The sequence below is a fragment of the Pipistrellus hanaki genome, assembly GCF_964339955.1.
Source record: "Pipistrellus hanaki genome assembly, chromosome: 18".
NCBI lineage: Eukaryota > Metazoa > Chordata > Mammalia > Chiroptera > Vespertilionidae > Pipistrellus > Pipistrellus hanaki.
This window is the reverse complement of record NC_140520.1, coordinates 1,185,642-1,205,625: the sequence shown is the minus strand read 5'-3', so window position 1 is coordinate 1,205,625 and position 19,984 is coordinate 1,185,642. Positions and strand designations below refer to the sequence as shown.

Sequence of the window (19,984 nt, the reverse complement as noted above, 5' to 3'; positions counted from 1 at the left end):
CGAGTCCTCCCGGGGTCAGTGATAACTCCCGCTCCGCCCAGGGGTTTGCAGCGGAGATGATGTGAGAGGACCGTACACGGCTCAGCTCAGAGTCTGAGCTACAGATATGTGCTGTGGGTGTTGTGTAGGTGATTGGAGGTCCTTTCCTTTCGGTGGTGTTAGAGAAAAATTAGGAACTAGGAGAACTGAATAGAAAGAGAAAGTATAGAATTTTAACAAAGATCGAAAGAGGCTGTTTCAGATCATTTTAAAAGCATTTTATTTAGGCATTTATTTATCCCCCCATAGACATCCATCTGTCTATCATGTTGTCATTCATGCGTGGTTTAGTGGATTCATTCATTCAATAAACGATAAACTTTCCAAAATAGCAATATCGTTTTTGTTTTTTTTTAAATATATTTTATTGATTTTGTACAGAGAGGAAGGGAGAGAGATAGAGAGTTAGAAACATCGATGAGAGAGAGTCATCGATCAGCTGCCTCTTGCACACCCCCTACTGGGGATATGCCCGCAACCAAGGTACATGCCCTTGACCGGAATCGAACCCGGGACCCTTTAGTCCCCAAGCCGACACTCTATCCATTGAGCCAAACCGGTCCCGGCAGCAATATCGTTTTTTAAAAGAATGTATTCTTATCGATTTCTGAGAGGAAGGGAAATGGAGAGAGATAGAACATCAGCGATGAGAGAGAATCACTGATCGGCTTCCTCCTACACATCCCCTACTGGAGATCGAGCCCGCAATCCAGGCATGTGCCCTGACCAGGAATCAAACCATGACCTTCTGGTTCATAGGTCAACGCTCAACCGCTGAGCAACACTGGCTGGGCAAAGCTTGGGTATTTTAATGAAGTTCCCTCACAGAGAATGTGATCCTGCTCAGTTGTATAGAGAATAGGGCTCTGTTTTGAAATAGGTGTTTGTAAATTCCTTCAGAACCATCACACATTCCTTGCATTAATGACCCACTTTTCCACTGCTTGAGGTTTGTGTCCTTGCTTCTGGTTCGATCGAGGCCCATCAGCGTCCCTGGCTGCTGGGGGAGCGATGAGCTGCAAGGCCTGGTCCCCCGTTCAGACCTGCCCCAGGTCACGGTTGACAGAAAGCCATTACCATCCAGGCAGGTCGATAGCTCTGTGAAAGGGTCGGTGATTTCCGCGCCTCGTGGAGAGTTTCGTGCCACGGCCGACCCTGAGGCGAGTCAGCTGTGGGTTCCGTTGGAAGGGAAAGGAGGGGCTCCATTATTGCTAACCATTTCCACGGTTTCCGGGAGCTCAGCCTCCTCTCGGAGAGCCTGTGGGTGCAATGGCACGGGAGCCCAGGGCTTGTGCTTGTGTTGCTTGGAGATTGGGGCCCCGAGGCACATCCGTGGGGACCCCTGTCTGTCCCGGTTGGAGATGAGGAACTCTTCAGCATCGTTAAATGGCCGTTAACACACGTGATTTCAGCCCCGAGTGGTGATGATTAAAGATTGGGCGTGTTACAGCGTTCGTGTCTCCTGTTTCTTCTGCACGTGTTTTTTGTTTCTTTAATTTTCTTTTTTAATTGTATTATTAGTTTTACCTACATAGCTTGGACCCTTAGCAGTGTTTCCCAACCTTCTCTCATGATGAGAATCACCTGGTGGAGTTGTTAAAACACAGATTCCTGAATCCCAACTAAGAAGTGCTAAACTAGAATTTTTGGGAACATATGGGTAAAATTGTATACTTAACTAGTGCTCTAACACAGATGTTATATACAGAGCACTAAGTTAGGTATGCAATTTTACCTATATGTTCTCAGAAATTCTAGTTTAGCACTTCTTAGTTGGGATTCAGGAATCTGTGTTTTAACAACTCCACCAGGTGATTCTCATCATGAGAGAAGGTTGGGAAACACTGCCTTAGAGGGCCCATTTGTGCTGTGGGCCTTTCACTTGGGAAAACAGCGCGTTAACCGGCAGGTGTAGGCAGCGGTGAGCACGCCCTGAAGGCGGGGCGTTTGAGACGGAGCACAGCGGGGAGGGGGAAGGCGGTAGAGTTCATTAGATTATGAGCGTTCATATCAGTAGATGGAATCTTTCATCTTCTGCCATTTTTTAAAAGTTTGAGAATTTTGGAAGGACTTTGTCTTTCTAACACCTTTGCTGGTTACAACGCTTTCTGGTTTGGAGTCTTTAAAAGGAAGTGCCTTTCTAAGAGGAACCAGGCAAATGTTTGTCCTGAGAGCTTTGTGAGAATACAGCGCTTGCTTACCACTGGAATCCTTGCAATTTCATTTTCTGTTGGGCTCAGTGAGTTTCAAAAGGAGCCCCACATTGTCGAATCATAAGAATTTTTAAAGCTACCTCTAGGAATTTTTATGATGTGAAAATACCTCAAGAATGATCCTAGCGTGCCTCGTGTCACAGATTTCTGCCGCGGACAAAGACGAGCAGTTGCAAAAATACATATACATGACCGTCAGGGCTTTTGGAGACAAACTTGGAGGAACTGATCTGCGTCCCCGTTTCTGTGGCTTCCCAGTCCCCCCTGCCCCGCCGTACACAGAAGACACTTGTTATCGCCGCTTAAAATTCCACTTTAATTTCACATCTTCAAAGGCATCCGTCTGCCCGAAACGCACCGGTGGCTCCGGCGCTATCTGCAGAGCCGGGCCCGGAGAATTAGAAATTTAAATGGCCCCGCTCCGCACCGGAGCGCTCGGGACCCTTTGCAGGTTCTGCGGCAGCTTATTCGACCTCACCGTCTCACCGGGGAGCTAATGGAAGAGCCGGCAGCGGTCTGCACCGGAGAGATTCCAAATGTCAAGTGTCATCTTTCCAGCTGCTAGATGGATGGGGAGCCACGAGGCATGCGTGTGGGTGTGCAGCCCCGCGGAACCGGAGGCAGGAGGACGGCGGGGACGGTGCTGAGCTGCTTGGCTTCCAGCATCGGGAGCTGCCGAGGCCTTCACGGGAGCTTCCGCGGAGCACAGCCGGCTGCCTGGCCTCTCACTGAACATGCCTTACGGGGAAGAGGGGGAGGGGAGCATCACCGATGTGTTGTATTAATTTTTGAAAACCCCTCGGCTTTGGATCCGAACAGTGGAAGTCACAGAGCTGGCTCCTGGTTCTCCAACCCTTCTCTTCCACTGGGCAGGGGGCACAGGCCATTCGAATGACGACTGCGCTGGGATCTCAAGACCGATTGACAAAGTGTCCTTCTGTTTTAAGGTTCAGTGCCACTCCGACATCCCGATGGGAAAGAAGGTTGATATTAAGTCATTGGCCACTGTCAGGTTGAAAACAATGAATTTCAATCAAATCCCAGTTATAAACCCTCATGGATTATGTTGGAAATAGAGATAGCTTCCGGAAAAGACCGTCAGAGTTGGTCATGGCTGAATGCAGCTTCCACACTGAGATTTCCCACGTGTCCCGGTCTCAGAATCGAGGCGACTCCAGGCGGTTTGTCATGAGCTGGACTGGAGTTCGAAGGGCACGTGATCTCATTTTATCCCTTTCCCGGAAAGCAGTCAAGTCAGATGTGCTCTCAGTCATTGAGGCCTGAAGTCCATGGCAGGAGCTTGTAAACAGACATTCCATCGGCCCGTAATGCCCCCGGCAGACCTGGCCGCTCGGGTGGCACATCCAGGTGGGTTTTTGGTGTCCACCCTGGTAGCGTTTTAAAATACGTATTAAGTATCAGAGCCATGACGCCATGTTCCTATTAAACATTCCGGCGGTGATGCAGCTTCGTGGGTGTGAAGGGGGATTTACCTTTTGATACAACACCTCTGTTGTAAGAGGGCATCAGGAAGAGGAAGAAGGAGCCTGTAGCTAATGGAGCCATCAAAACAAAGCCAGCGAGCTGGTGACGGGAGAAAAAGTGCCGTGACTAACAAGCGATTTTTATGCCTTTCAGTGGCTCCGTGTAGGGTTCCAAACCTTATTAAGAGGCAGCGTCTGACCTGAGAGTAGTTAGAAGTGAAACGGTCTCCATGAGGGCAGACTATCTCCTTACCTGTATAGCGGCAGATTGGCAGATGGCTACTTCCGGCAGATCGCGCAGGATTAGAACGGGTCGGGGGAAATAAACCTGAAAATCCAGCCCACGCCGGACAGAGCCTGACTCTGAGCTGAGAGAGAAGGAGAGACATTGGCAACTCGCAGGCGGCCCATGGCTCCGGGTGCTGAGGATTCCCTGCTGCATCTGGGCTCCTTGATGCCGAGGGTTTCCTGGCGCTAATGACAATGCCACCGGAGAACCAAGCGCCGAACCTTTCCTTTGCCGGGGAGGTACATTCCAATGCAAATGGTCCAGTGGAAGTTTTAACCAGAATTGTGTCTGTCTTCAGCTGTGGGTCAAGTTGAGTCACATACGGGTTATAACGGATCCGCTGGAACAGATGCAGACGCAGGCAGTGCCTGGAACCGGAAGTCTAGCAGATGCTTCCCTGACCTGCTCTGGCCTTGCCCATGGGCACCTCACCCTCCACGCTGAGACAGCATGCAGTCCCACTCCAGGGACCTTCTCCGAGCCTCACGGCCACCCTTCATTCACATCCGGGGGTGGTTGTTTTTATTATTGATTTGAAGAGAGAAAGGAAGAGGGAAAACGTCAGTCTGTTATTCCACTTAGTGATGCACTCACTTGTTGCTTCTCCTATGTGCCCTGACCAGGGACCAAAGCACATCCTGGGTGTATCAGACGATGCTCTAACCAACTGAGCTACCCGGCCAGGGCCCACAACAGGTGTCTTAAAGATGAGATCCGTGAGGTTTAAAAAGGCCTAACTGGCTCCAGTGGCTGAGCATCTACCAGGAGATCACCATTTGATTGGGTCAGGGCACATGCCCAGGTTGTGGGCTCTATCCCCAGTGTGGGGTGTGCAGGAGGCAGCCAGCCCATGATTCTCTCTCATCATTGATGCTTCTATCTCTCTTCCTCTCCCTTCCTCTCTGAAATCAATATATATATATATATATATATATATATATATATATATATATATATATATATATATATAAAATAGCCTAACTGACAGGGTTGTGTGTCACTACCTGGTTTCCTCCCGGCATCCTGTCCCCACCTTCACCTGGTTTATAGCCTTCTCCCGGAAACACGGGCATAGGGGTCAGCACACGCACCAGAGCCGCCGGTAGGTTGTTGACTTCCAGTGTTGAGCGTTTTGTTCCAGGTCCCGGGTTTGAGGCTGCTGCTGTCACTGTTCTGAAATGTCAGCCTCCTTTACTTCCCTCCAGCACTCTCACCTCCACCGCTCCACCCCTGTGTGCTCTGTGGACACACTGCCAACACCACCCTGTGCCAGGCACCAGGCCATCGACATTGACATCTTGTCTCCCAGGGTCACCCTGTGGACACAGTTATTGTTACCTTCCTGACTGACACCTTAGAAATGCTGTAAACATGTTAGGTATTATTTGGGGGGACCCTTGGCTAACTGACAAGTCATTTATTAAAGCCCATTCATGATTCTTTCCTTCTAAAACACCCTTGGGCCTGGCCGGCATGGCTCAGTGGTTGAGTGTCGACCTATGAACATCAACCAGGAGGTCAGGATTCGATTCCCAGTCAGGCCATGTGCCACATGCCCACATTGCAGGCTCCATCCCCAGTAAGGGGGCATGCAGGAGGCAGCTGATCAATGATTGTCTGTCATCATTGTTTCTCTTTCTCTCTCTCCCTCTCCCTCCCTCTCTGAAGTCAATAAAAATATATTTTAAAAAATCTTTCAAACACCCATGGGTGCATGACGCAGGAGCTCTGTGCCATGGGCCGCGTGCTGCTTCCTCATTGGATGATGCTACCTCCAGGGGGAGGTGCGGGAAGCCAGTGTTATTGCTGAAGCTCAGCGGGAACGTTGGCTCATTCATTTCAAAGTCCGACCTAAAGAGAGAATTCTCTTGGCGCATCAGTGACTCAGGCACCTCCTCCTGGGACCTGCTCAGATGCTGTTTCAGGGCAGAGGCCTCAGGGAGACCCGCCCCAGCCCACCCACGCCACGCCCAGCCCACATACCCCGCATCCTGTTTCTGAGCATAACCCACTTAAAGACCTACTGTTTGGGGTTTCTGGATCCAACTCCAGTGTGCTGGTGTTGGGAGGCAGGTTCCGCACACCAGCAAGCAATGATCAGGACCACGGGTGTCCTACAGTTTAACTCGCTGCTAACAGTGTCTTCCTGGAGGTGAGGGGTCAGTCCCACAAGAGGCCTGTGACAAGCCCCGGTTCTCACCTGTGCTCCCGACCAACTCCAGATCGGAGTCCCAATGGCTCCCTCCACAGGGTGCCAAGCCCACGTCCAGGTTGCTGCCTGCACATCTGACGGAACATCTGACGGACCGGCGGGCTGTCCATCAGAGCTTCCCACCGCCCCTCCCTGGGCTCAATTAACTTGTTAGAGCAGCTCACAGAGCTGGGAGTAAGTTCGTACATCCCAAAGCAATGTTTTGTTATAAATGACAGTGTCACACACACACACACACACACACACACACACACACACACACACATTGCTGTATTTTATGTGTGTGTGTTTTTAAAAAAATATTTTTATGGATTTCAGAGAAGAAGGGAGAGAGAAACACAGAAACATCAATGGTGAGAGAGAATCATGGATAGGCTGCCTCCTGCACAGGGGATGGAGCCAGCAACCTGGGCATGTGCCCTGACCAGGAATACAAGCATGACCCCCTGGTTCATAGGTCGACCCCAACCACTGAGCCACCCCAGTCGGGAGGTTATTTGTCTCCGTCCTGGCCCACCATCACACTTTAACTGTAAAGATCATGAGACCAGAAAATGTCCTTTGATCACTGCTGAGCACCAGCACCGGTGCCATTGCCTGGTGCACAGTAGGTGCTTCGTAAACGGTGCGGCCTAAGCTGCTCAGGGCGATCATGGGGCAGAGGGAGGGTTTCAGTGGAGAAAAGGTGCCAGTGATTTGCATGAAGATAATTTAATTTTGTGCCCTTCTTCACTGCTCAGGTTACAATATCGTTACAGACAACGTGACTGTCTCCTAAAGCTGACTAAAACGGGGTCGTTATTTGTAGAGACATTTCTATCGCCTCGTCTTTCTGAAGTTTCCATTATGAGCAGTCGCCTCAGAGTGGAGGGACGGAATCTGATTTTACGTTATAATTACACTCCCTGTTCCTGGGCCTTTTCCTCCAGATTAATTTCTCCTTTGCAAGTTGTTTTCGTTCCTTCCCCTCCATAGATATTTCTTCAAAAGGCGAGGAGAGGAGCTGGACTTAATTAGTGATTAACCCAGCCCCTGGCTCATCCGGCGTCAGCAGCTCCCGGGCTGGGATTCCTCGCAGCTGCCCCATGGCCCGTGGAGCCGCCTCACAGTGAAGGAGGACGAGGGAGGGGAGCCGCCGGGCTTCACAGCAGGAACAGGTGCCGGCGGTGCCTCCCTCAGTCACATGGAGCACCGCCCGCGGCCGCTTTTCTAAAACAAAAGCAATCCCAGTCAAACAAATCAGGGGAATGCAATCGGAATCCCGGTTATGATGCGGTTTGCTTTTCCCCCCCGATAACAGCCATTGCACGTGCATGTTTCCCTGTCAGCCCATGCCCGGCCAGGGTAACGGGAGGGGCCCGGGGGAGGGGATGGTGGAACAACGTCATCATGGGCCTTGGTAGTTCGGGTTCTATTTGTTTTATTTCTGTTCTCAACGGAAAGGAAGTAGGATTGATCTTATGTCTGATCGGCATACGTTTTTTAAATTTTTAATAGACTTTTCAGTGTGTGTGTGTGTGTGCGCGTGTGTGTACAGGTGGGGGTGTGTATATGTATATATGCACAGGTAAGGGTGTATGCAGGTAGTATGTGTGTATGTATATACAGGTGGGAGTGTGTGTACAGGTGGGGTGTGTGTACAGGTAATGTGTGTGTGTACAGGTGTGGGGTGTACAGGTGGGTGTGTACAGGTAGTGGGTGTGGGTGTACAGGTGGGGGTGTACAGGTATGGGGTATACAGGTAGTGTGTGTGGGGGGTGTGTGTACAGGTGGGTGTGTACAGGTAATGTGTGTGGGTGTACAGGTAGGATGTGTGTACAGATTGGGGGGGGGCACTCGCATATGTTCAGTGGAGCCATCATGAATGATTTTCTGGTCAGTTTTCATCTGATGACACGGATACCTGGAGAAGTGATATTCTGTCAGTCGGGGCAGCTATCATGCAGTCCACGGAGTCTTCCAGTCCCGCCTCGCTCGCTCCCTCATTAGCTGCTTATCTCTGGCCGCGCTGCTTACCTGCTGGAGCCTGGCTTCCTCATCCCAGGAGGAATGACGCCTACTTTGAAGAGCTGTGATTAAAAAGCGAGCAAAGTACAAACAAATGTGTTTGCCCCGGGCCTGGCAGGAGTGTCCACTTTGCAAACAGACAGGTGTGTCGTTGACTCTGAGAGGAGGGGGCGCCCTGTTTTCACGGGGACCTTGACATTTGGACAAGGGACTGATGGCCGTCAGATTAACTACTGTGTAAGCAGCTCGGGCCCGCCCCCCGAGTCCTTCCCGGAGTGTCCGCTGGCTCCCAGGAGCGCTCTGTTCCTCGGGAAGGACCCGCAGTCTGCCCTCGGGAGGAGGCAGACCTCGGAATGTCTCGCTTGAGATTTCGGAACGGTGAAGAGCGGTGAGCAGCGCGCACAGTGGTTCCCAGCCTTGGGTCACGCTGGCGAGATTTTAAGAAACAGAAACAAAAACAGGTTACTGATGTGCAAGTCCTGCTCTGAGAGACTCCGAGGGAAGGACAGAGCCTATCTGGCCAGAACAACAACATTTTAAAAATTCCCCAAATGTTTGTTTTTTTTTTATCGTGCTTTATTTATTTATTTTTTAATTGATTTCAAAGAGGAAGGGAGAGGGAGAGAGACAAAAACATCAGTGATGAGAGAGAATCACGGCTCGGCTGCCTCCTGCATGCCCCACACTGGAGATCGAGCCTGCAACCCGGGCATGTGCCCTGACTGAGAATCGAACCCTGACCTCCTGGTTCATAGGTCAATGTTCAACCACTGAGCCACACTGTCTGGATGGACTCTCTGGGTGTGTTTAGTATGTAGGGTTAAAAAATAACTGGGTATGACCTACAAATGATCAACTGTTCGGGGTAGAGGAGCAGAGGAGGCCCAGTGGCAGCGGCAGGATGAGCTGGGAGCGGGTCAGGGAGGAGCGAGGGAGGGCAGGCCAGGGGCCTCTCCACGGGGCTCTGCCCTTGATGGCGGCCCCGCCTCACTCCTGCTCGGACTTCAGGAGGTACTTCTGGGCCCTCCCAGTCACCACCTGCGGCTGGTTTCCTTCTTGCAACCAAAGGAGTATATTCTAAGCTGGAAGTTAAAAATTATGGAGGAAGGAAAAATGATTGATGTTAAGCAGGATCTGGACAACGTGTGAAGCCCATGAATGCTTACGTCACTCTGCATGAGTGCATTATAGCATGCGAAGACTCGCTCTATGTGACTGCATTATAGCATGTTTAGACGGACTCTACCTGAGTGCCTCATAGCGTGCATACAGGTACATAATCTTTGCTGGAGCAGTGTTTACCGTGCCCACTGGGTGGCGCTTTGGAGAGCCTTTGCTAAAGCCAACAGTGTCTTCCGGAGGTAGAGTGGAATGTTACTGATTCCACGTTACAATCTTAGAATTTCATGGACTTCTGTGTATCTGGAATGCTGCTCATTATTTCCTCTAAACGGACTCTCATCTTATTAGAAACTGAGGTAAGAAAAGGGGTTAGGCACCCAAGGTCACTAGACTTGATTTGTGGTGATTTGTGGTGATTTGTGGTGATTGCCGGGCGGGGCGGGGGAGGAGGGTAGAGGGGGATAGTGTTGACTGGGGTGGGAACACGCAGCGCAGGAGCAGATGATGGGTGTGCAGTTGTGCACCTGACATCTGGGCAGTGTTGTTAACCAGGGCCCCCCCGATACAGTAAATAAAAAGTAGGAAAACATAGTTTGAGTTTCTTTCTGGCATGTGCCATCCTAGATGCCCAAATCCCGCTAGGGAGAGGCACGCCCACGAGGACATGAGTGGAGGGGGTAAGGGAACCACTTCGCCTGTGGGTAGCCAGGGGGGCTTCCCGTGGGGAGGCCCACAGGACCGGCTCTGAAGGAGAGGGTGGGATGCTCAGAGCAGAAGAGCCAGGCGGGAGAGAGCATTGTAGGGGAAAGTCAAAATGTATAAAGGCGTTGCTGCTGCAGCTTTGTTTGAGAAGTTGTACGTGGTTTACCAGACAGACGTAAGATGGTGCGAGGGGAAGCCGATGAGACTAGAAAGTGTGAGACTCGCCTCGCCGGTTTTGCTCAATGGTTAGAGCATTGGCCTGTGGACTGAAGGATCCCCAGTTTGTTTCCCAGTCAGAGCACATGCTGGGTTGTGGGCTCTGTCCCCAGTAGGGGGCGTGCAGGAGGCAGCCAATCAGTGATTCTCTCTCATCATTGATGTTTCTCTCTTATTCTTCCTTCCTCTCTGAAATCAATAAAAATATACTTAAAAAATAGAAAATAGATAAAAGAAAGTGTGGGACAGGGAGGAGCCCTAATCTCAACTGGGATCCTATAAGCTGAGGAGCTCACATGGGTGGAGGGAGGGGGAGACAGAGGGAGACAGACAGACACCTGACGAGCCTAAGGCCTCATGAGATCTCCAGGAAAGGGCGACAGGTCCAGCACCACCTACTATGTGCCCGTGCCGCACACGTCGCACAAGTGTTTCTAGGAAGTCTTTCTAGTCATACGAGGTGCATTAGTGTCACGTGCCTTCGCACTGGTGATTTCGGTGGTAGCTGTGTGGTAGCTGTGTGGTACATGTGTGGTACCTGTGTGGTAGCTGTGTGGTGCCTGTGTAGCTGTGTGGTGCCTGTGTGGTAGCTGTGTGGTTTCAGAAGAGAGAAGCCCCGTCATGCACATAAGATGTGACCCTCCTTCCACATTAAACGTCCCCCTGAGCGCTCACTGTCCCGGGTGGCCGTGAGGCGGGAGGCGGGCAGCAGACTCCCTGCCGCTGTGCCGGCCACACGGAGGAGGAGAGCCAGGCGCCGAGGTGGCTCCCCCGGACTCCCGAGCAGCGGGGAGAGCCGGGAAACGGCATTTGGCAGCCTGGCGCCTTGGCCCATCTCTCCGCAGCAAGGCCAGCTTCACACGTTCAACTCGAAAGGCTGGTTCATGGGACCGGGGGGACACCTCCTGAAATTGTGTTCATTGGGTTCCCATTGCAGTGTGGTTTCAAATGGAGAGCTTGTCGGTATGGGCTGGGTTTCCATGGTTACTCTCTAGCTGCCCGTTCCATGAGGGGAGATGGTATCATATGGTTTGGCTCACTGCTAGCAGACTCCTTCTCGGTTTTCATCCTTGTAAACAGACCATATAAACTATTCGAATCCAGCCGGCTGGGTGGCCCAGTGGTTGGCCTATGAGCCAGGAGGTCATGATTCCATTCCCAGTCAGGGCACACGCCCAGGTTGTGGGTTCCATCCCCAGTAGGGGGCGTGCAGGAGACAGCCGATCTGTGATTCTCTCATCATTGATGTTTCTGTCTCCCTTTCTCCCTCTCCCTCTTCCTTCTTCTCTGCGATCATAAACATAAAAAAATGAACTACACGCAGTCAGATGCTGGGTTTTGCGGAAGGTGATGGAGGAAGATCAGTGATGACTCAGACCAACCCGCTGCTCGCTCTCCCGCAGGCCCAGCACGCAGCCGCCGTGCCCGCCAGCCCCGCGCTGCCCCTCTTCCACACGCCCATCGACCTGGTGGACATCAGCGTGGAGATGGCGGGGCTGCGGTTCCTCAACCCGTTCGGCCTGGCCAGCGCCACGCCCGCCACCAGCACCACGATGATCCGCAGGGCCTTCGAGGCCGGCTGGGGCTTCGCGCTGACCAAGACCTTCTCCCTGGACAAGGTAAGGCTGCTCCGGGGCCGGTCCCGGGTCTGGCTGGACTCCCCGGGGGGCGTCAGCCCTGGCGGGGAGGGTTTTTCTGACCAAGCCCTGAGCGTTGTTATGGAACTACCAGACGAGACCTAGGAGCTCACATTGGTCTGAACGTTCCTTCTCTTCCTTTTGCCATCGAAACTGGGGGTGTGAGTGGGGCGAGAGGTGGGAGAGAGCATCTGTTTATCATTTTGTTTTGTCTAGTAAACATCAAGCTATAAGTATCACGTGAGCAGCTGTCTCATGTAAGCATCGCCATCGCATGAGTTCTTACTGATTCTTCTGTGATTTCTGGGCGTGTGAATGAGGACATGGGCCCCTCACAGTTAGGGAGACGGGGGCGGGGGCAGGTGGGGGGGGGGGTCCGCAGGTCACCCCGGATCTAGTTCCTATCGGAAGGAGTCTCGGGGTAAGTCATTGGTGCTGCTCACACGCAGCTTTTTCTCGGATTTTTAAACTCAGACACTTTCCCCGAACACAGCGGCCTGAGTTTCCTTTGGCATCTCGGTGGGCTGTGCTCTCGCCACCGGCGCCAGGCCTGGAAGAAAGTAACCACAGGGCCAGGCTGGAGCGGCTTTTTAAAGGACACAAAGCACGCGGCGGGGAGGGGGGGACCCCAGTGAGAGGGGTCCGCCTCCTTCCCCGCTGTGACCCAGGAAGGAGCAGGGAACCAAACATTTCGGAAACCTTTATTGATGAAATTTTAAATGCGCATCTATTGATGTGCTTAGTGCTCACTGGTAGTTAGTCATAATTAATGTGTAGGAATGGGGGGATCTGGTGACTAGGCAGAGAGTATCATTATTTAAATCAGCCCTGTCCTCGGGCAAAGGAAATTGCAGAGAACAAATGGGCCCATTAAGCTCCCTCCGCTGCGGCCCCTCAGAAGCTCAGTGGTGGGCGCCCTCGCAGCTGTCTCCCCCGGGAAAACCGGAGGAGCCCAGACATCAGGAAACCAAGGCGTGAGAACAGACTCCGTAAATGTATTCTGTTTAAGCAGCTAGAGGGAGGTGGTTTTTCCAACAGAATATTGGCTGACTATTTGGAAATACTTTGCTGAAGCAACGGGTATAAACACATGGAAGGCAGCGAATTAAGCTGTAGAATATTCTTAGTTGATTGTTCTCAACCTTGTGGGACATTGATCCCATATTTGTCTTTGTTTCGGTCCATCCTTTATGGAGGGCTCAGAGGCCTCGTCAAAGGTTTAACAGCAGCATCCGTCACAGGCCTTTAGCATGTTTATATGTGAGCCCAAGCGGGCTGCTCACGGGGGACTCCTGAGGAAGCGTGGCCAAAATAAAGCACACGTAGACGAGCCACGGCAGCAGTGTTTGCTCTGGAGCAGAATGGAGTTCGGATTTATCAGGGACACCCGCCCTCACTCCACAGCGACAGGCATCGATCCGGGCGCCGTCTCCTCCCGCCGCCGGGGCAGCTCCCTCGTTAGGCCCGGCCGCAGAAGCCACTGTGGCCGCGCCCTCCCTCCGGCCCTCTCATTGGAACTTAATCTCTCTTTCCTGGAGTCTGCGGCGCCGCTGCGGAAGGACAGTGATGAGCAAACGCAAATTAAATTTGGCCCCCAAACCAGAGGGTGGGGTCAGGCCGCGCACTGTCCCCCGTCTGGAGGTGGGGACACAGTGTCCGTGCCAGGCTGTCCTAACGGTGTCTGCGCAGCTCATGCCGACCGGAGCGATGCTGTCGCCATGGGTTACAGAGTGCCCCTCTCAAAGCAGTGATTTTCCACACCGGCTTCAGCCAGCCAGCCTGCTGGCCTCGTGGAGATTCGGTATTATTATTATTATTATTATTGGTTTCTCATGTTGCCCCTCGCTAGTGACGGCGCCTGTTGTGAATAGATAATTGCCTGTTGGGCTTTGGTGCCTTCTCACGTTTGAGATGCTGCGTGTACCGCCCGGGGGTGTACACACAGCCCCCACAGAAGCCGCCGTTCCCGGGGTGCGCGCCCCTGCCTGTGTGTGGCGTCAGAGCACAGCGGCTGAGCTGCGCCCCGGCCGGCCGCTCATTGTGCCCATTCAGGACTCTGCTCAGCGGGCGTTCACACGCAGAATCCTGGCATTTGCAGTGCGGATGCTCTCCCCACGGCAGAGGTCACTCGGCGGCGTTTTGTTATCACAGGAAATATTAATATTTCAGGACACGGTTTTGATGCAGCGCCGTTGGCCGCGCCCGCACAGGACAGAGACACGGCGAGCCAGCGGGAGGTTACAGGGCACAGACAGGAGGGCCTGGCGGCGGGGCTGGAGCTGCGTCCTGTCCTGCTGGGGGCGGGGAGGCGGGTATGGGCTCCCCAGGCGGACAGCTGGCTGGCGCTGGTTTCTACAGCAGATGTGTTCAGGGACTCCTTTACCTCTCCCCGTAAGGCGGGGGAGGGGGGGTCTGCTCCATGCGTTTGATTTCCATCCGGAGACCTTGCTGTGCTCTCGGCGTTTCTCAGGGCCGATGGAGGCCTCACAGGCTGTGGCACGGAGACCAGGGCCTCCAGGGAGACGACGCCCCTGCTCTCCCCCCAGAGAAACCCCGTCAGGCTCCCTGCGCGGCCTGGTAATGGCGGCCTGGCTTTAGGGAGGCGAGCGGTCAGAGGCTTCGTGTCAGCTGTACAGCGATCTGTGTCTGCTTTTGTTCAATGGCATCGAAGATGCTTCCTCCCCAAAGCAGCCATCCCCACAGTGTCCCCACATCCCGGCTCCCCTCTCCCGGTCCTGTTCGCGCTTTCGAAGGCTGGCATCCACAGTGCCGCCATAAAGACACGTACAACTGCAAACACAATTACAGATTGCTCCCGTGTAAGTGCAGATTGAGTTCAAGTGCACACGTTGAAAAAGTGGGAGAGAAATCAATCTGCCTACCTCGGTTTCAGCTAAACTCTCGGGACCTTCCAGAGAAATGCTGCGTGTCACTGGGAAGTTAGGATTGCTCAGTGGGCACAAGAACAAACTCCCGGCCTGTGTTCACGTTCTGCTGGCAGGAAATCAAAGCGTTTGTCTTTGCCTGGCCCGTGGTGGACCAGGAGGTCACGGTTGGCTTCCCGGTCAGGGCACATCCCCAGGTTGCAGGCTCGATCCCCAGTAGGGGGCGTGCAAGAGGCAGCCGGCCAATGATTCTCTCTCATCCTTGATGTTTCTCTCTCTCTTTCCATCTCCCTTCTTCTCTCTAAAATCAATAAAAACATTAAAAATTTTTGTTTTTGTTAATTACATGGTAACTTCTTTTCATCTCAGGCAGCTACACATTACATACTGCAAACATATAACATCTAACTACAGCTTGCAGATACCTTCACCACACCACACATAAATCAAGAAGCGCCTGTCACCCTCCTAACCCACGTTCGAGCCTAAGCGAAATTTCATCCTGTTTGTAAGTTGTATTTAGATATTAGAGAACTTGGGATTGACTTTTCGTAACAAAATGTCTTAGGTGCATATATGTCATTTTAATAACGTCCAATGATTGGATAAGTAGGTGAACACAGGATGAGTCTCAACATAAAACACTGGAAGGTAAACACTGAGAAACATTAAAGGCTCTTCGTTATTTCTTTGGACTCAAAGTATTGATTGTAGCTGTTTCCATCAAATCCAACCTCATGCACAATCCCTGTGTCCGGGAAGAGTGTGATAAATGCGTCATAAATATCTGTCGTCTCAGCGAGGGGGTAAATGAGCGCATAGATTTCAGGCGGCGGTACACTGATGGTTTCTTTTTTTTTAAAGTCGTGTGAACAGATAGTTAACACCTGGAACATCGGCTGCTCTGAATAATGCTCCCAATTAGAGGCAGAAAGGCCGGTTTTAAATGCGCACATCCTGTGTTTCTTTCTAGGGTGTGTATACATGTGAACATGGCCAGGGCCTGTGCCCAGGTTGGCAGGACACGTGCCCGGGCATTCTAAGCGCAGGGTGGTGCAGGCAGACAGGCTGTTGAGTGAGCCTTACAGAGGAGGAAAGGGCAGAGAGTGCTGGGGGGACAGAGTCAGCGTTGCGCAGGGTCAGGACGGGACGTGGGCCTTGTGAGGCCCTGTGTCCGTGGCCCTGGCAGAAGAGAGAGCTGTTCCTGGATCTGCCAGGGGCACGGGACAGGCTGTTCTTGGGGCAACGCAGCCTGTGCTGCTGCACGGGCTCTTGAGGAATGCCGGCCTCTATTGGTCACCACCAGTGTCCTCGCCACTGACTCTGCCACTCCACCGGGGGCCGCTCTCGCCACCCACCGCTGCATGCCAGCCCACCACAGCCAGCGATCTGTGGGTTCTGCAGGGCTGACCGCCTGGAGACCCCGGGCAGGGCTGGGCGGGTGTGAGGACCAGCCTGCCTCTGGGCTGGCTTCTCCCTGGCTGCACTGAGCGTCACGTGGAATCACCACTCTGGCTGAGGGTCCGTCTTCTGTCTCAGCCGTGAGATGTAAACTCTCAGACTCCATGAGGAGAGGGGTGTGGTCTTCCCTGCTCGCTGCTGCAGCCCCGTGCGAGGACGGTGTGACGGAGGGGGAGGCGCCAGGCACACGTGTGCGGTGAATGAATGGCTGCAGGCCTCTGATTGGAACCACAGCTCCCCACGACAGAGCCTCTGAGCGGGGAGAGCTCCCTTGTCCTGTCGGCAGCCTCCCCTTTTGTTTTCCTCCCAAAGTGTCTGCTGTCCTGCCCAGAGCAAGATTTGCAGGCTTGTCACCGTGTAGGCGGTCCGTTCTCCCACGTGGCTTTGCGCAGGCCATGTGATTGCACTTGCCCACATCGGCACAAACCCCGAGCACCTGGCAGCCAGGCGCCAACGCGGGGGTAACATCGTCAGGACTGAACATGCTGAAAATAACACTCAGACTTGTTAGGAAACATCTCACAAACATGTTGCATAATCATGGTTTCGAGGCAGGGTGCCTCTGTTTGGATTACAGTACAGAAGAAGCACAGTTACTTTTGCAGTGCGCTTTAGAAATAAAGACCTAGACTTTTTAAAAATTTTTTTATTGATTAAGATGTTACATCTGAAACATTTATTTTATCACTGAGTTTCTCCATGATCTTATCATGAAAGTCTATGAAACCACAGAGGAACAGCAGCCCAGTGCATTATTTCTGCTGCTATAGTGCTAGTTTCCAATTCGGTCTGTCACCAATTTCCGAGTAGAGAGAGGTATCGTCTCCTGATGTAAACCTACGCATAAAAATGAAGAATTATAAATATATAAACATATTCTTTATAAATGTCTCATCTAGGAGATGTTGGAATCCTAAAACTACAAATAGTTTCTATAGGAACAGTTTGACATTCACCCAGCTAGTTGCTTTCGTTTGTGACTCAGACTTATTTTATTGACATCCATAGGAGGGACTCATGGTCCAGTGGCGAAGGATGGGTTTATCCGAAGGCTGCCGTTTGCAAGCAGTCCTTCTGGGAGAGATTTCGTCCCAATGTTCAAGGCTATTTCGCCAGTTCTTCTAGGAAGCAATCGTGGTTGCTTCAGTGACAAAACAAAGTGTGTGTTTTCACGCCCTTTGGTGTGCACACGTGCAATACTGAAGCTCAATCTTGCAAATTAGAATGCGTGATAAAAGCTGCTCCCCATCACTCCCCAAAGCTCTAAACCAGTTACCATCTGGAACCACGCCATGGGTCCCAGACTTGGTCTGTTGAATAGAAAACTATAGATGATGTCTCCACACAGAGAGAAACGCGTGTGCTTCTAGCAGTAAGTGTAAATCCTTTCATTGTAGCCGCCTGTATTTTTAACCGGGTACGTTATTAAAGCTACCTACATCGCCCTCAGCGTTTGGTTTTGAGTGGGGTTTTTTTAACCTTTATTTCACATTTTGGGCTACTTGACTACGAAGCAGGCCGATCAATTTTCCAATATAATTATGTCTTCGCTTTTTTCCTATTTCAGGCGGTGATTTCACACTTGTTAATTAGTTACTCATTTTGGTAGAGTGTACGAGGGGCGACTCACACAGACTTCTTAATAGTGTAAATCGACGTGTACGATTGGATGTGGGTGGCGGGTGGGAGAACCGCACCTGAACCTGAAAATACCTCTTACTCAGTTCCTTTTTGCTTGGTTTGTCTTGTAAGCAATTGGTGTCAGGGTCCATGGAAAATTCTCATACTTAATAGCTAAAGGAAATTTCCTCAAAGTAAAACCCTGCTGCTTAAATCGATTCCACCCTTGTCCTGTTGCACATCATTCTTTCCCAGATTATACATTTAACCGATTAAAATTATCCGCCTTCTGGGTAGGTTTGGGTGGTACGGTCTTCGGTTGGAATTCATGCGGCTTGGATCGCAGTGTGCCTCCTGCCTTTGTAGTCTATTGTAGTCATTACTGTGTGGGCATGCTCTTACGCTCCCTTAAAAACCTGAAGTACAAAACCCAGTGATTGTCTCACTGTCAGGTTTTTATTAAAGGCTTACGCACTGCCTGGCCCATGTGGCTCAGTGGTTGAGCGACGACCTGTGGAGCAGGAGGTCCTTGGTCAGTTCCCGTTCAGGCACAGGCCCAGCTTGTGGGCTTGATCCCCAGTAGGGGGCGTGCAGGAGGCCGCCGAACGATGTTTCTCTCTCCTGGATGTTCCTCTCTGTATCCCTCTCCGTTCCTCACTCTAAAATCAATGAAAACGTTTCTAAGAAGACATATGTGCTCACCCTGGGTTGGGAGGCTTCCCGTTTTAAAACTGCAATTCTCCTTCGGCTCCTTTTCCTTTTGACTTACAAGGGCCTGCAGCCCTGCCGCCGCTGCTCCTGCGGGCGGGCGCGATCCGCTGCCTGAGGCCGTGGCCGGTTTTGTGGAGAAATCTCCAGCCGAATGGCCTTTCCATGCACCAGGTACCCTCACCGCCCGGCCTGCCCAGCTGCGCCCGCACTGGAGCTAAGCCCCTGCCCTTTCCCTCCGGCTCTGCCTAAGCCTTTGGAAGCTTTCCACGACGCCCCATATGTTTGGAATGACTCATCATTGCTCTTCTGCCAGATCCTCCCTCAATTAAAGTTTAAATTTATCTAAAATGTCACCGTGCCCTGTGACGGACCAGCGCCGGGTCCTGAGAGCTCTTACTCATGTCCTATTCATAGAGACGCAGGAGTGACCTTTGCTCCAGAAAACATGGGCTCTAATTCAAGTTCAGAGAGCGGAGACACAGGAGGGCTGGATGTTAACATCAGGCAGCAGGGTCCATGCGAAGATGGCTCCTTACTGGGCAGTGCTTCCCCTCAGCTGGGTTCCGTTTAAATCTTCAGCGTGGAGAGCATCACACATGGCCCCTTCCCCCACGTGGACCCCTTCTAGCCACCCGCCACCTGCCCCAGGCCTGCCCCACCCTCTGTCTGTGTCCATGGGCTATGCATGCATGATACAGGTCTTTGGTTGATCTCTCCCCACCCACCCACCCCCTATGCTTCTATGTCTCTGGATCTGTTTTGTTCATTAGATTCTGTATGTGAGTGAGATCCTGGGATACTTGTCCCTCAGTTTTGGAGGGGAGCTGGGTCTTCGTTGGAGGCAGAGGGAGACTGAACGTCACGTTAGTGGCTGTAGAGATGGGGAGAGGCCTCATACTCACTATTAACAGGCACAGAGCTTAACCGTGATTGTCCAGGCAGCAGGCGCCTCACGAGGCGGTCAGCGGGGGGATCACACAGTTCGCTTTGTAAGCCGCTGCTAATCAGAGTGCAGCTCCCATTCCTCAGCTCAGTGACACCCACGCTCCCCCTCGCGCAGTCTCTTCTCCTCCAGCCGTCCCGTCACCTGCATCATCTGCGCCGTAAGTGGCCGCCCCACCGTTTTAAGCTCCTCCTCCTCCTCTGGAGACAGGAAAAGGCCGGTGACCACCCGGGGCCTCATGGCTTGTGGCCAGTGTCTGTCTTCCCTCTGTTCTCTGGGCGGCTGCGGAATTCTGCTCACCTGGCAGCGGGTCCTCTCTCTAACGGAAGCCTCTGTGACCGCCCAGCCAAGGAGTGAGAAGTGCCTGTTGACCAGTTCCCTTTCGAATCGGCAAGACTACTGTGCTTTGAAATGTAACACGTCTCTTTTTAGATTTATGGATT

General features: G+C 52.2%; 1 protein-coding gene across 3 annotated transcripts in view; it reads left to right on the top strand.

Moving 5' to 3' along the window:
- Positions 1-19,984, top strand: part of DPYD (dihydropyrimidine dehydrogenase) — a 304,605-nt gene that overhangs the window by 186,708 nt on the left and 97,913 nt on the right. For all 3 annotated transcript variants that reach the window (XM_084865337.1, XM_084865336.1, XM_084865338.1), the window contains one exon: positions 11,688-11,903. In XM_084865337.1, the coding sequence (XP_084721463.1) occupies positions 11,688-11,903 (216 nt within the window). The remainder of the gene's footprint in view (positions 1-11,687; positions 11,904-19,984) is intronic.